Source organism: Triturus cristatus, chromosome 1_2 (assembly GCF_964204655.1).
Source record: "Triturus cristatus chromosome 1_2, aTriCri1.1, whole genome shotgun sequence".
NCBI lineage: Eukaryota > Metazoa > Chordata > Amphibia > Caudata > Salamandridae > Triturus > Triturus cristatus.
Genome location: NC_140580.1, coordinates 1,138,145,286 through 1,138,159,941, shown reverse-complemented (window position 1 = coordinate 1,138,159,941; position 14,656 = coordinate 1,138,145,286). Strand labels below are relative to the sequence as shown.

The 14,656-nt window shown below is 48.4% G+C and overlaps 1 protein-coding gene across 1 annotated transcript in view; it reads left to right on the top strand.

The window, feature by feature from the left end:
• The first annotated feature begins 2,714 nt into the window (after positions 1–2,714).
• The window catches only part of CACFD1 (calcium channel flower domain containing 1), a 55,639-nt gene continuing 43,697 nt past the window's right edge, over positions 2,715–14,656 (top strand). Inside the window, exon 1 of the mRNA XM_085613861.1 lies at positions 2,715–3,073. Coding sequence (XP_085469987.1) covers positions 2,929–3,073 — 145 coding nt within the window. The 5' untranslated portion in view covers positions 2,715–2,928. The remainder of the gene's footprint in view (positions 3,074–14,656) is intronic.

Sequence of the window (14,656 nt, the reverse complement as noted above, 5' to 3'; positions counted from 1 at the left end):
TACCTAGGTTCTGGGGTAGTGTTATTCTGATACCCTTTCGCAACTTACACACCCATGAGTGTTCTACCACCATAACATTGTTGATGATGGGATGCCCCGCTTAAATAGCTGATCTGAATGCGTTCACAGTGTAATAAGCCACCCCCAGCTAGAGAACTCCGTCTGGATGTTCAGGACCACTGTAACCTGTATGAGACAGAGGTGACCTTGTAGCACCATAGTATGTGGACGGTCGGTGGGGTCTGGTAGCATCTGAGAAAACAACGGCAGTCGTATCGGTTCCCTCCAGTTCCAGAATGGCGGGGAATGAAGCCTGAAATTTCCAGATTGGAGTCACCAGCACCAATGAAGGTCTCTGATGCTGCACTTGAGCTGCTACTCTCAGGATCAAAAGAAACAGCGTGAAAGCATATGCTTAACCTGTTGTCCAATCCTGTAGGAAGGCGTCCACCGCCAATGCACCCAGGTCTGGTCTCCAGTTGGCATATCGAGGAATCTGGGCATTCAGCCTGGATGCAAACAGGCCCACACAGCAGGACCCCATGGGCCATCAGGGTCAGAAAGGTCACTTGGTCCAGTTACCAGTCACTGGAGTCCGTGAAATGTCTGGCGTTACAGTCTGCCACTGAGTTCAGAGATCCCGGAAGGTACTTTGCCATCACCAAAATCTGCCATTGGAGGGCAGAAGGGACAGAAGTCCTTGGCCAGTTATGCTAATGCTCTCAAGTGGGTACCCCCCAACCGGTTGATGTATTTGACTTCTGTCATATTGTTCATCCAAAAGAGGATACATCATGATACCTTGTCCCTGGTCATTTATCAGAATCGCAAAAGATTCCATTAGCAGCTCCAGGCAGTTGATATGTAATCTCAACTCCTGCTCCGTCCATCATCCTCCCATGGAGATCGAACCACATCTGGCACTCCAGCCCTGCTGGCTGGAATCCGACTCTGTTACCAAGCCCAGTAGAGATCCGAAGATCGCTAGCCCATCCATGCCTCCATATGGTCTATCCACCATTTATCCTGGCCTGTCTCGTCAGGGTCACAAGTTCAGAGCAGGTGAGGCCCTTCCGGAGGTGAGCCACTTTCAAACATTGTAAAGCTCTGTAATTTAGTTGGCCCTTAAATATGGCATGAATTGAAGAAGACAATAATCCAATTATCCTGGCCAATCGTCTGAGGAAGAGCCAACCCCATCTTAATACCTTGGCAATTCTTTCTTGATCTTTGATGTCTGAATGCTCAGTGTAGCTGTGGTGGAGTCTATGAGAAGCCCCAGGAAATTCATGGTCTGCATCAGCGTCAACTCCGATTTCTGCGAGTTGATGACGAAACTCAGATTCAGAAAGAGCGCAATAGTCTTGTTCAGGGGTGACACCAGATGTGACTGGTCCATCAAGAGGATGTCATTGAGATATATAATCAGTCTGATACCCTTCAACCTCAGTGTCTCCACCACTGGTCAGAGGAATTTGTGATGCATTAAAGTGCTAGGAGAGACCAAAAGGGAGGGACTGGAATTAGAAGATCTGGCCCCTCCACTCGAATTGTAGAAAACGCTGATAAAGGGGAAAATAGAGACCGTAAGGTACGCGTTCTTGAGATCTAGATGCACCATTCAGTCGTTCTGCAGTAAGAGATCTCTGAGAAGGTGAATGTCCTCTATCTTGAAGTGATGGTAAACCAGCCACTTGTTGAAACTTCTTAGGTTTATCGCGGTGTGGAAGCCCTTGTCTTTTTTTTTTTGCTAGAAAGAGGTTGCTGAGCTCCTGATGGTGTAATACTGACCTCTGGATTGCTCCTTTGGTGAGCAAATCCTATACCTTCACATCTATCAGGATCATATCCTGTTGCAAGAAAACAAGGGTGCAGTATGGCCACTTGCACCAGGGTTCTGTAGATCTATTTGGTATCCCTGTACCGTCTGTAGCACCCACGGGTCCACAGTGATTTCTGCCCACTTGTATGCAAAGAAACTCAACCTCCCACCTAGCCTTTGAGGGAAAGAAAGGATACTGCTTACTGTTGAAACCTCCAGGAGCATTAGCCCCTCTCTGGCACAGTTGGCTCTGTCCTTTCCGCCACCACAGTTGGGGTAAAAGGTCCCATGCCGACCGTCGTTCCAAACGTTGTTGCCAACGGGCTTGACCTCTGCAGGGGCCTGGATTGAAAGAGCAGCCGGAGGAGCGACCCCTGCTTCTTCCGGCCTTCCCTGGAAAGATTTTTATTATGGATGACTGTGCTTTGTCCTGCGCCGAGAAGGTGGCAAAGAATTTCCCCAGTTTCTTCACGGAGTGTTTTCCAAACAAATTGCCTTTAGCCACTGTTCCCGCTTCGGATGAAGGCAGTTCCCCCAATTTAGGGTCTAGTCTACCTTTATTTATAGGGAGCGTTGTCTCTCCTACGATAGGGCACACGTCATTGCACAACAGGCACATCGCCCTCTGTGCCCAGCCTGCCACTATGTCTGTGGGAAGACAGGTCCCCGAATGTCTGGACTGCTCCGCGAGTTCTATTATTTTTAAAGATTAACAATGACTGGGTGGCAGCAGGGAGCCTTGGTTTTAAAGTCTAGCAAGACAACCGATAAGAAGTCAGCATCGCTTTGCCTGATTATAACATGGCCGCCGGCAGTACACGTGGCCAACCTCGCGCAGAGGATAAAACGAAACTCGACTCCTACGCACTGAGAGACGTCACAGGCAGGGCTTGCCTTCTATCTCGCCTGTCAGTGACGTCAAGGATGCGCCTCATTCTACACTACGTGGCGGTGTGTGGTGACGCCAGCCGGAGTGACAGCTGCGAGTGTCAATAGAGGAGGGGCGGGGCTGTGGGTACAGCCGAAGCGGGGCGGGGCTTGTGAGACACAGAAGACCCACCGCACCGAGAGAGAGCCTGGGTCCGGAGCCCTCTGACGGACGCAAGATGATGAGCTCGCAGCCGGCACCCGAGGAGTCAGGGGCTGACGCGGACAAGCCCCCGACCGCGGCAGTTTCCAGCGCGCAGGACGATGGCATGACCTGGTGGTACCGCTGGCTCTGCAGGACGGCCGGGGTGGTGGGAGGCCTGTGTGAGTATACTCTCTCCCCCCCCCCCCCCCCAGACTTTGTTCCCCTCATACAGCAGCCTGGCAGCTCACTCCATGTTGTCATGGATACCGGGGCTCTCTCGTGAGGACCTAGTGCATTCTGGGTGTTGTAGTGATGATTTTTCCATTGTTTCACCTTTGTCACAGACGCTTGGGCTCTCTTGTGACGTGATGGATTCTGGGTGTTCCAGTGCGACTCGCATCGGTTCAATCAGTTGGGGGTACTAGTATACTTAATGGTAGTGCTTCCTCAGTGAAAAGCACAGGACTGGAAACATGGTGTTAGTAATGATCAGGAGGGAGGTAGTCACCCACACTCAGCTGGAATGTGACATCGATGGTTGTGCGTTATGTACGCTACTGGACGTTGCAAACTTATTGGCTTGTAAGAGCCCCTGATAAGCTCATGTTCAAGAGGGTCCAGGCAATTGGTGTGATTAGGGCTTAAATGGGATGAAAACAAGCATTGGCATAGCCAATAGGCCTCGCTTTTGGGACCTTATAAGTGTTTAGCCATGCATCAGTTGGTGTTGTTGCACTAAGGATATTGTGCTGCATACCTAAATACTTATAAGGTCCCAAAAGCGAGACCTATTGGCTATGCCAATGCTTGTTACTGTTGCATGGAGCATGCGGCAGGAGGGAGAGAATCTCGCTAGACACAGCACAGGGAGAGGGGGCTGCGCAAGAGAACCGGTGCAGCACATCCTGCTGGATGTGTATGTGCGCGGAGGGGGGTGGGGGGCTGCGCCAGAAACCCTGTGTAGCACAGGCTGCTACGATTGTGTGCGGAGGGAGCGTACACCAGAGACCCCATGCAGCACACAGTGCTGGGACAGTTGGGGAAGGGGCGGAGGCACCAACAAAGACGTGGTGCATCGTGCATACGCTGCTGGGATTTGGGCTATTCGGAGGTGGGGGTGGGGAGGGAGCGTGGACGTACAACATAAAACCGCTGGAGCACACGCTACTGAAACTGTGTGCTGATTGGGAGAGGGTGAGGGGGTGGTGTACCAGACGCTTGCCGGAGCACATACGGAGCACATACTTCTGGACTGTGTGCAGGGTATAAGCATGGGTGGGCTGCACCATAAGCCCAATAGATCACACACTACTAGGATAGTTTGCATTGGAGGCCCATCTTAGACCTCCTGGAGCACACACTGCTGGGGTTGTATGAGGGGGAGAGGGCATGGCGGAGAGCCGGTGCAACACAGTGCAGGGAATGTGTGACGGGGAATCTCACGGGGGGAGCGACAAAGACCTTGGAACACAGACTGCTGGGGGAGTGAGAAGGGAATGTCATGGGGGGGAGGGGAACACGGACCTAATAAATCACTCACCGATAGACCTGTATGTGAGGAGGTGCACCTGACGGGGGCACACTTCGCAGGGCAACCGATGGAACACACACTATTAGGACTGTACAGTGGTGTTCATTAGGAGCGGACTGTGGCTCATCAGATCCATGGTGTGCGCACACAATGCTGTTTTAAAGACGTGTACTAGGAGCGTATGAGCAGGGAGGGGGGTGAATGTAATGCACACAACCGGGACTGCGCTGCGGTAATACAGTGACTGTCCTTCGGCTGGCCGGTGTTACCTGCACTAGAGAGATTGGCTGAAGGAGAGGCAGAAAGCAGGGGCTCATGGGAGCGTGCAAGAAAGGGCGTGCAGATGAAAGAGCGCTGCACCAGAGAGTGCACGGGGGTTGGATCAGAGTGCACGATAGACTGCAGTGGTGAGCGTTCTCGAGAAACTGCACCAGAGATAGTTCAAGAGGCTGCACACGAGAGCACGGGGCTGCACCTGAGACAGGGGGCGTAGGGGTGAGCAAGAGAGTACATTGGGGGCGCACCGCAGACAGAATGCCTGACGGTTATCCCAAAGCCATTGTGTTTGTGAGGGGCAGCAAAGAGTTGCACCAAAGACTGTACATGGCTTGCAGCAACAAAGATATAGTGCATATGCGTCATAGACATGTACATGGACTGCTGCAAAGACAGAGTTTGTGGTGGTTTGCACCAAAAACATGACCCATTGAGCTCTGCTCAAGGTACCGATTACATGGGGATGCAGCAAAGGAGGTGGCTAGTTGCACCAACGACAGAGTACATGGGGAGGGGTGCTCAAAAGAACAGAACCCATGGGGTAACTGCACACGAGTACACCGGGGCTGCATCAAAGACCACTCTGATTAATTCCAATGCCCCTTTGCGTGTATTATATCATTGCAATGGTGTGTAATAACTGTGCAAATAAAGATTTGACTTGTATGCACTCAAACACCAAATACACTACAGCACATGAGTTGCTGCACAGGAGAGTGCCTGGGCAATTGCAGCAAACAGAGTGCACGAGTGGCCACACTAGAGGCAGAGCAGATGGGGGCTGTACCAGAACGGAGCCCATGAGGTGACTGCACACCAGAGTACACAAGTCGCTGCACCATAGACAGAATGCACTACAGCACATGGGTAGCTGCACAGGAGAGTACCTGGGTGGTTGCAACAAACCGAATGACGGCTACACTAGAAACAGACTTTGAGTCACACTGTTCATATGGAGTGGTCGAAGGGAGGGATGTAAACGGGTACAGCGCATCATGCTCACGAATTACAGCAAACCTACTAGATGCACTGTAGGCAAGGATCAGGAGGGAGGCGGGCACAAGACATGTGCGGAGGGCCCAAGCATACATGGAATTCGGTAGAGAACAATTGATACCGGTAAATGCACTTCTGATATGTATGGGCGGGAGGGGGTTCAAAATTACAAGTGACTACAAGGCTAGAAGGGGTAGATGGTGTGGACAGAAATCAAATGGCCACGTCGGTGCGAGTTGTACATGGAGTACAATAGAACGGGGCGGGGAGGTACGGATGGATAGTGAGAAATAATGCACTACGTGCACATATTGTATACGTGAGATCCATACAGGGGTGCGTAATACCAGGGACAGAACTGTCCAGGGTCACCATGTGTACAGTGCACTGTGGGTTATAGAGGGTGCATGGCTGTCGGGGGGACAGGGGTTTGGCCGCTGAGGATAGAGATAATGCTGGTGATTCATGGGACATGCAGCTGTGCTAGCTAGCGTGGGTTAGCCGCAGAGGTATGGGAGTGCATGGGGTCCTAGTGATACGACAATGCAGGTGTACATGGGTTCTTGGGACCATCGGGGTGCATCTGGAGTAGAGTGGATGCAGGGTGCTCAGGGTGCGAGGACGGTACATGCACTTTGACTGGTGCAGTGATGCATTGGGTCATAGAGAATATACAGGGTTATGGGGACACCAGCGCATGAATAGATGAAGTGACTAGGATCAGCAGTTCAAGGGGATGCTGTGGTCTCAAGGGGAGGTTGGGTGAAGGGGTTTCCGGAGTACCGCAAGTATCGGGGTGTAGGAGACACTCTAGGCTTGGGGATAGATACATGGAGTGTAGCATGAAATTGAAGAGTGTTGAGTGTGAGTGTTGCTGTGCTGGACCATTTCATAGGCCATATAAACTAAGCAGCCCGAGGTCTTCACAAAGCCCTCTTCAGGGCGGCAACTGGGTCATGGAAGATACAAGAACATGAGACAAATCTAAGTGTTATTAGGACTCATTGTTTGAAATAGACTGTAAAAATACTAAAGCGATAACTTGCCAACCATGAGCTCGATACCCCAGTAAATATTGTAACATATTCATAATGCGACGTACGACCAGAGATGGGCATGCGGGTCAAGCCTTGTTCTGAGACGCCGCGCAATCATTGTAAACAGAGGGGGGAGGCGTCAAAAGGACTAGAGACCATGAGCCACGCTTCCAGACAGAGGCCTGAACCGCAAGAGGCGGAGCGAGGGAGAGCCAAGCCACGGAGGAAAGAGGCTGCCTAGGCAAATTGAGAGTTTCTGGCGCCACTCCGAGAAGAGCGATTGCTGCGCAAATGACTCACCATGCTCAGGGTTTGTCAACAACACTCCATAACCAAAACAAGAGACGCGCTCTGGGGTGGGCGAGGGAGAGGGGCATGCGCTGGTCTGGAGGCAAACCAACACGAGTGAAAGAGATTCGAGCAAGGACGTTCTGGCCGCGAGACGTGCTCTGTGGTGGTGGAGGAGCATGCTTAATGAGGAAGAGAGGGGGCGGGTTGTCTGTGTAGAGTTAATGAGCCATGACCAGCAGAAGGCGGCGCGTGCTGGCGCGCGTAACCGCAAGCTTGAGGCCAGCAAAAGCCTCTGTCAGCACTTTGAAAACCCACTTACTAAATGTCTCGCCAGAGCAGCGCATGCGCTGGCTCAGGCGTGACCTAAAAAACTGGGAGGTTCTCAAAGGGGCATGGTTTAAAACAGTTACTCTAAAATCTGTGCTTAGTATAGTGTGCCGCCCGACTGGTATTTTTGCTGTTTCTCCCATGGTATCCAGATGTACAATACAACAACTAGCATTACACCTACAACAAGCCTTGACTATTGGCATTGTTACTTGCCTGAGATAAATAATGAACACTGTAACCCAACTTTCCAGGGTGCCTCACATACCACTGACTCGACCGCAGTTATACAGGCCCTTCAGATACCGTGGCCTGCCAGGAAGCATCCAGTCTTGCCTGTTGGCCAGCGACCTCTGGTCACACAATGAGGGGAGCAGGCGCCGTGAGTAAGTATTGGTTTGGAAGCTTCCTTTGTTAATGACTCGGGCACCGACTCCAGAAGCCTCAACACATCCTGATCTGTACAAACGTGGACCTCTTTTCTATAGTGCAAATCTAGCTACAAGGCAATGTAGTGCTGCACAGGAGCAGAGCTTAATTTGTATTTTAAAAAAATGCAAGTGCAGGTGGCCAACATTTTTCTTAGGCAGCACGACACCCGGTTCCACCACTAGCATGGGGTGTTAATTGATCAGCTCTTCCATATATTGTGACTAAAGCTGTAATTTGATTATGGTTGACTATAGGGCACTTAATACATTCTGCCACAGTGCCATGTTGATCAGAATGTATGAAGGTTCCTTTGACTGGTGAATGTTTAGTGCCATGCAGCAGTAGCACCCTTTGATGTTCGCCACACCAGCTTCTTCTGAATATTTGAACACCTGTTGATCTTTGTATTCAGACCCAAGAGGGACAGGGGCAGCGTGTGCGCCCATTCAACCTTAGGCCTCTCTTAGAAGATGGGCCCAGACTCCAAACACATTTTAGAATCTCTTCCTGGGCTGTTGCTTGCATTTCAGGTAAATGGATGCATACCCCCCACGCCCCCACACCGCCACAGAAGTGGCCACGGGGGTGTGTAGGAGACGGAAGGGGGTGGGGGGGTTGGAGATTGGCTCAGATCCCACTCTCTTGCTTCATCACTCAGCCTCCTTATTTGGCTTTATTCAGGAAATTCATCACATCACCTGTTTACATTGCAAAACAGGCAGGCGGGACGCCCGATATCAGAATACTCACTTGGACAGATTGGGGTAATCCAGAGAGCCACAAAGTACGGAACTGAATGAACTGTTTACATACCAACTGCCGCAGAGTTAAGATTTTTTCCCCCACTCCGGGCAAAAATGGAGAGCCTGATAGGGACCTGTCTCAGCACCTACTTTTTAGAACTGCCGGTGCTAAGCGCAGGCAGGACTCGGCCCACTTAAAGCCCTGTGTGTGATGTTTATTGCACCTATTTATCTCAGTTGATAAATTCACACTCCCCTGAAATACCTGCCAACTGCGAGTGTCTGGTGCATAACGAGCAGATGTTGCAGCTTACCGGCACGTTCCTGTAAATACTGGCTATTTTTCTCCTGATAAATATTGGCAGCTTTGACCTACTGTTATTTATCACAAAACATGTAGTCGGTATACGAGTGGTAACAGCAGGTAACTGCCCATATTCCAATTAAACAGGCTGCTGGCAATGAGGGCGAGAGGGATCTGCCGAGACCAGCTCATCAGCTGCAGGCCGACTGAGCATCGTTCAGAGAGATGTCTCGGCTTCCTGTGCTGTGGCATGGGATGGGACCCGAAGCGCAGGTCTCCACCACAGACCATCTTAGGGACCGGTTTACCTCAAGAGGTATTAATAGGAAGGCTTCTGAGTGCCTGTAGCGATCGGCCCTGGACCAGCAGGAGAACGGCTGTAAACCAACAGCAATGCTAAATCTTCACTGAGCCAGATCCGATCACTGACCGGTCCGCTCTTGAGGACTGTACTGGCCCCTCTCGATGGGCGGATCATGGTTATTTTACGGCCTGCATGAGCACGCGAGGTAAAACAATGACTTCGGCGTTGTTTGAAGTATCGTTTCCATCATTTTGGGATGTGGTGGAAGATTGTATTTCTGCATATTTTGGGGGGAATATTAGCGTAAGAGCAAACACAGTACTTGGGACTAGTTTGTTATAATTTAATAAATCAGGGACAGTGGTGGTTACCTGAGAACTAATCTCCATTTACCCATTAAATGATGAGATTATAGTCCCGCATGAGTGTAAACACACTTGGGCCCTGTTTTGGGAAATGCCCTTGTTGCTCATTTCCTGTACAGATTCTCGCTTGATGTCCTCACACAATAGCAGAGGAGTGCATGATTTAAGCAAGATTAAACAATTTGGTTACGTAGGAGAATCAAAATTACAATATAGGTGTGAAGCTAGCTAAGTCACTTGGTCACTTCTAAAGGAAGTTTTAATTGTATCAAGAGGTCCAGCAGTCCACTTCCTGTGACCTGCAACTGACCACGAAGCAGTTGGTTGGAATCGACAGTGAACAGAGCTGAAAATGGAATGCACAATGAAAGAAAACGCTTATAAACCGGAAGTATAAAGAGCAGGGTACAGAAACCGGCAATGGACAGGTCAAACTACACTACATCATCTCTTCCTTTTACAAAATGCAAGAAAAATTGTTAACAATGCAATGTCACAATAAATGTAACTTGGCTAAGTAAAAAATCAATGCAAATATGTCTTTGAATTTTGCCGATATGGGAGCATTTTCCAAGTGTCTAATGTCATGTACTGATTCCGACTGTACATCCGAAAAACTCAGAATATCCTGCATATCCGCACTGTAATAATCTCCCAATCCAGCAGAACCAGATGCCTTTAAGTAAGTAAACCAAGAAGTATTCTCAGGTACAGAAGAATTTCCATTGTCACGATCTTCAACTGGTAATGTGTGGGAGGAAGTTTCACTGACTTGTCAACCACATTATCAGCTGTTCAGAACCATGAATGATCATCTGATGTTGATCATCTAAACCTCCTTTGTGACTGTTTTTTTTTGTTTGTTTGTTTTTTGTTCAACGGAAAATTAAACTAGACTTCTTTTACTCCACCATCTGTTTCTGAGAAGTAAAACTGAACCTTTTTGACACCTTAATTACTTCTACAGGTTCTGTGTAAAAAGACTCCTTCTTTGACTTATTAGGCCGTCTGATTAAGACCAAATAACCAAGAAGAAAATTCCAGGCTCTTACTGAATGTTCGTTATTAAATTGATTTATAAACGGTCTTTTGACATTCAGTTCTCTTTACCACATCATTGACCATTTTCCGATAACTTTCGCCACTTTTTGACCTTAATCCCTGTACCGAATGAGGACACACATTCTATATCTGTACTATTTTCTGTCCGTAACAAAGGAAAAGGTGAAACTCCTGTGGTGTGATCAAGCATGTCCATAACCTCTTCTTCTCTTTTTAAACTTTTTTTGTTTTTGTTTGTTTGTTTAAGAAATTCCAGCACTGGTGCTACAATGGCTGAAGCAGATTGGACACCCTCTTTCAAAATGTGTGCATTCTCTCAACTCATCCATTGGATGTTGGAGAATATAATGCCACTCTAAGGTGTTTGATTTGAAAAGATTCTATGGCATTTTTAATCTGTAGTGAAGTAAAATGTGTACCATTACTGGTTACCAGATCTTTTGGCGGGCCTTCAATGTCAGAGACTTTCTGAAGGAGTTTAATCACATTTGTAGTGGTGGGTAGATGTGAATTTAAAGTATACCACTTAGAAAAGTAGTCAATTAAGACTAATAAATCTCTTGTGTCACTGATGATATTGCTAGATACTTTGCTAGCAAAATTACTAACATCTATGCTAATTTCTCAAAGGATCTGCCCTCGGGCTCTGCTTTCACTGAGAATTTGGAGATCACTCATGATAAGGCATGCCTTTATTGCTTTACTGTTCCTTGTACTAATACCTTAATTAACATCTGTAAAAGCATTAAATCGGGGTCCCCTCGAGATCCTGCTCCTCCCAAGATCTTAGCAGCTAGCCTTAAAGTCTTAGAACAACACTTCAGACATATTCTCCAACTCTCCTTTTCTACGGCCATCCTCCCTGTGGAGTGGAAGCAAGCCATTGTACTTCCAATAAAGAAAAAACCTAACTTAAGTCAGGATATCCTTGAAAACTTACGGCCTATCTCGCTGCTACCTTATCTGGCGAAGGTGGCCGAAAAAATAGCTAACAGTCAACTCATGGCCCATCTAGAGTCTAATAAGGCCTTCCACAGCTCTCAATCTGGGTTCAGGGCAGGGTATTCTACTGAAACCGCCCTTCTGAGAGCGACCGAAACCTTACGTGCAGGTGCGGATGAGGGCCAGACTATGGCTTTGATTATGCTTGACCTTAGTGCCGCGTTCGACACTGTGGCACACTCCATCCTGCTGCAGTGTCTGAACAAAGCCGGGGTCACCCAAGAAGCACTGGGCTGGCTTAAAGCTTTTCTCACCAACCGCTGCTTCCAGGTTCAGAGAGGCATGCATCGCTCTAACAGCATAGCTTTAGAACAGGGGGTACCTCAGGGCTCCGCCCTGAGCCCCACCCTGTTCAATCTCTACATGGCCCCCTTGGCGAAAGTGGTTGAATCGTACGGCATTGAATTAGTCTCATATGCCGACGATACCCAACTCCTCCTTTCCCTGTCTCAAGCACCCTCCATTGATGCTAACAATTTTAAAACCTGCATGCAGGCTCTGGCAGGCTGGATGACCCAGCACTGCCTGAAGCTTAATGGCTCAAAAACGGAGGTTCTGGTAATTGGAGGAAGGGATGCGAGCTGGACCAAGGAGTGGTGGCCATCATGCTTGGGACCGCTACCCACTCCCTGTAAAGCAGCTAAGAATCTGGGGATCTGGGTTGATCCCAGACTCTCTTATGATAACCATGTACATAAAGTGGTGGGGAAATGTTTCGGGGTAATGAAGACCTTGAATCGTACCCTAGACCTTCTCCCTCTGGAAGCCAGGCGCACTATGACCCATGCTCTAGTGACCTCAAGGATAGACTATGGCAATGTGCTCTTGCTTGGAACCACACAAAAAAACTTCAGGAGACTTCAAGTACTCCAAAACACAGCAGCACGCCTAGTCCTTAGACTTCCGAAAAGGTCAGCCTCTATGCCTGCCCTAGCCACTCTGCACTGGCTCCCCATAAAAAAGAGAGTCCTATTTAAAGCTCTTTTAATGTGCTATAGGATTATCTCACACAAAGCTCCCCTTTATATGACAGATCTGGCTATCCCATACGAGCCTAAAAGAACTCTCCGCTCTGGGGGAACTGGATTGCTTAAAATTCCCCACGTCAAGAAAGCCAGAATGGGTGGATGTTCTTTTCGTGTTGTGGCTGCTAAAGAATGGAACTCCCTCCCCATGAATATCAGGCAAGCGGATTCAGAGCCCTTATTTAGGAAACTTTTAAAAACCTTTCTGTTTTCTTCTTAAACTGCCATCTCATGGCTCTGACTTTTCTCCACAGCGCGGGGACACGCCGAGATGGCGTCACCATGCGCTTTACAAGCTCCTTTATTATTATTATTATGAGTGTTTCACATGGACCCACAAAATCTAGTGAAACCTTAAACCAGACATCATCTGGCAATGGTACCATGTGGATAGGGGTCTAACAAGTATTCCAATGTCTATTCGACAGCAAACACGTCTCGCAGTTGCCTACCCACCTGGAAGCTTGAGTGCCCATTGATGGCCACAAAGAATATTGTCTGAGATTTTTGCAAGTTCCACCCACCCCTAGGTGTCCTTTATGAGCTGCTTTGATTAAAATATCACAAATTGAGGCAGGTGGAATAAAAGCATTGTTTCGCATTAAAACTCCTTTGAAATTGAAAGTTCGCTTTCTATTTGTGCAAAAGGTTTGAGGGGTGAAGGCAACAATCTTTCTTTAAACTATTTCTTCTTAACATATTCCATGTCTGAAACCAAAACAGCATCTTCATCAGCTCCAGCAAGACCAAGGAACTTTTCACCATTGTCAGAGTTCACCTGCCCATCAGCCACAGAAAACTCGGTTTCTCATCACAGGAACTCTGGAACGTTCTTGCAGACCACTTCCACAACAAGATAGCCTCCATATATAGAACCTTCGATTCCCCAAGCCACCAACCTCCTTTGCATTCAGTCCAGTGGAGACTGCTGCTGATCATCTGCTCACATCATAGGAACAGCTCGGCACAGCGGACACCAAAGTCCTAATGAACTCCATTAACTCAGGAGCACCCACCAACCCATGCCCCCCTTGACTCTTCAAACTCGAAAGCGACGACATCACCCACCAGCTCACCACCATCCTCAACGTCTCCATCACCATCAGCCAACTCTTGAGAAGTCTCCAGACGATCCAGAATGCGGCAGCCAGACTGATCCTCAACCTGCCCGAAAAGACCTGCATCACCCAGCACCTGAGAGACTTTCACTGGCTCCCCAACCAGAAGAGATGCCACTACAAGCTTCTGACCCACACCTTCAAAGCCCTCCACAACCGAGGACCAGCATCATGAACCGCTGCCTGAACTTCCACGCACCACAGAGAGAACTCTGCTACCCCTACCTTGCCCTCTCAAAGACACCACGCAGCCACACCAGATGTTGAGCCTTTTCCCACTTCACCGCCAAACCCTGGAACGCCCTTCTCCTCCACCGTCAAACAGCTCCTTCATTGGCAGACTCGGAAATGGGCTCCAGACGTGGCTCTTCAACTGAGATCGGCAGCCCAGCGCTTGGGTAACCTCATGGGTGATAAGCTGCGCCATATAAGTACAGCTTGATTGATTTTTTTTTTTCTCCAGTTGCCTTCAATCAGTCTTTTAAAGAAATTAAACCAGTGGGTTCTAAGATATCTTCCACCACAGTCACCACCTATTCCACATCATCCCCCATCTACTTCATTTTCTTCAATATCCAAAGTCATTCTCTGTAGGTAATCAGCTCTGACATTCCTTCCTCCAGGAATGTATTTATTTGTGAAATTTAATTCTTGTAGGTGCGATAACTGTCTGAATAATCTGGGTGATGCTTTTCCAGAACCATTTGAATTTAGCCTATAAAGTAGAGATTTGTGGTCTGCCCATGAACATGCTAATGCTTCAGGTTTAGTTGTGTAATGCAGTTCCCATCTCATTTAAAACAAGCGGAAGGCAACAGTTAGTCCTCTGTAATTAACCCATGGTGATAATACCTCAAATCAAACACAAGGTTTTCGTACGTGTTAACAAAAAAAAAAGGAGCTTCGGTGAAATAAAATATTTGCCTTTTTTCACCCATGTGGTCAAGCA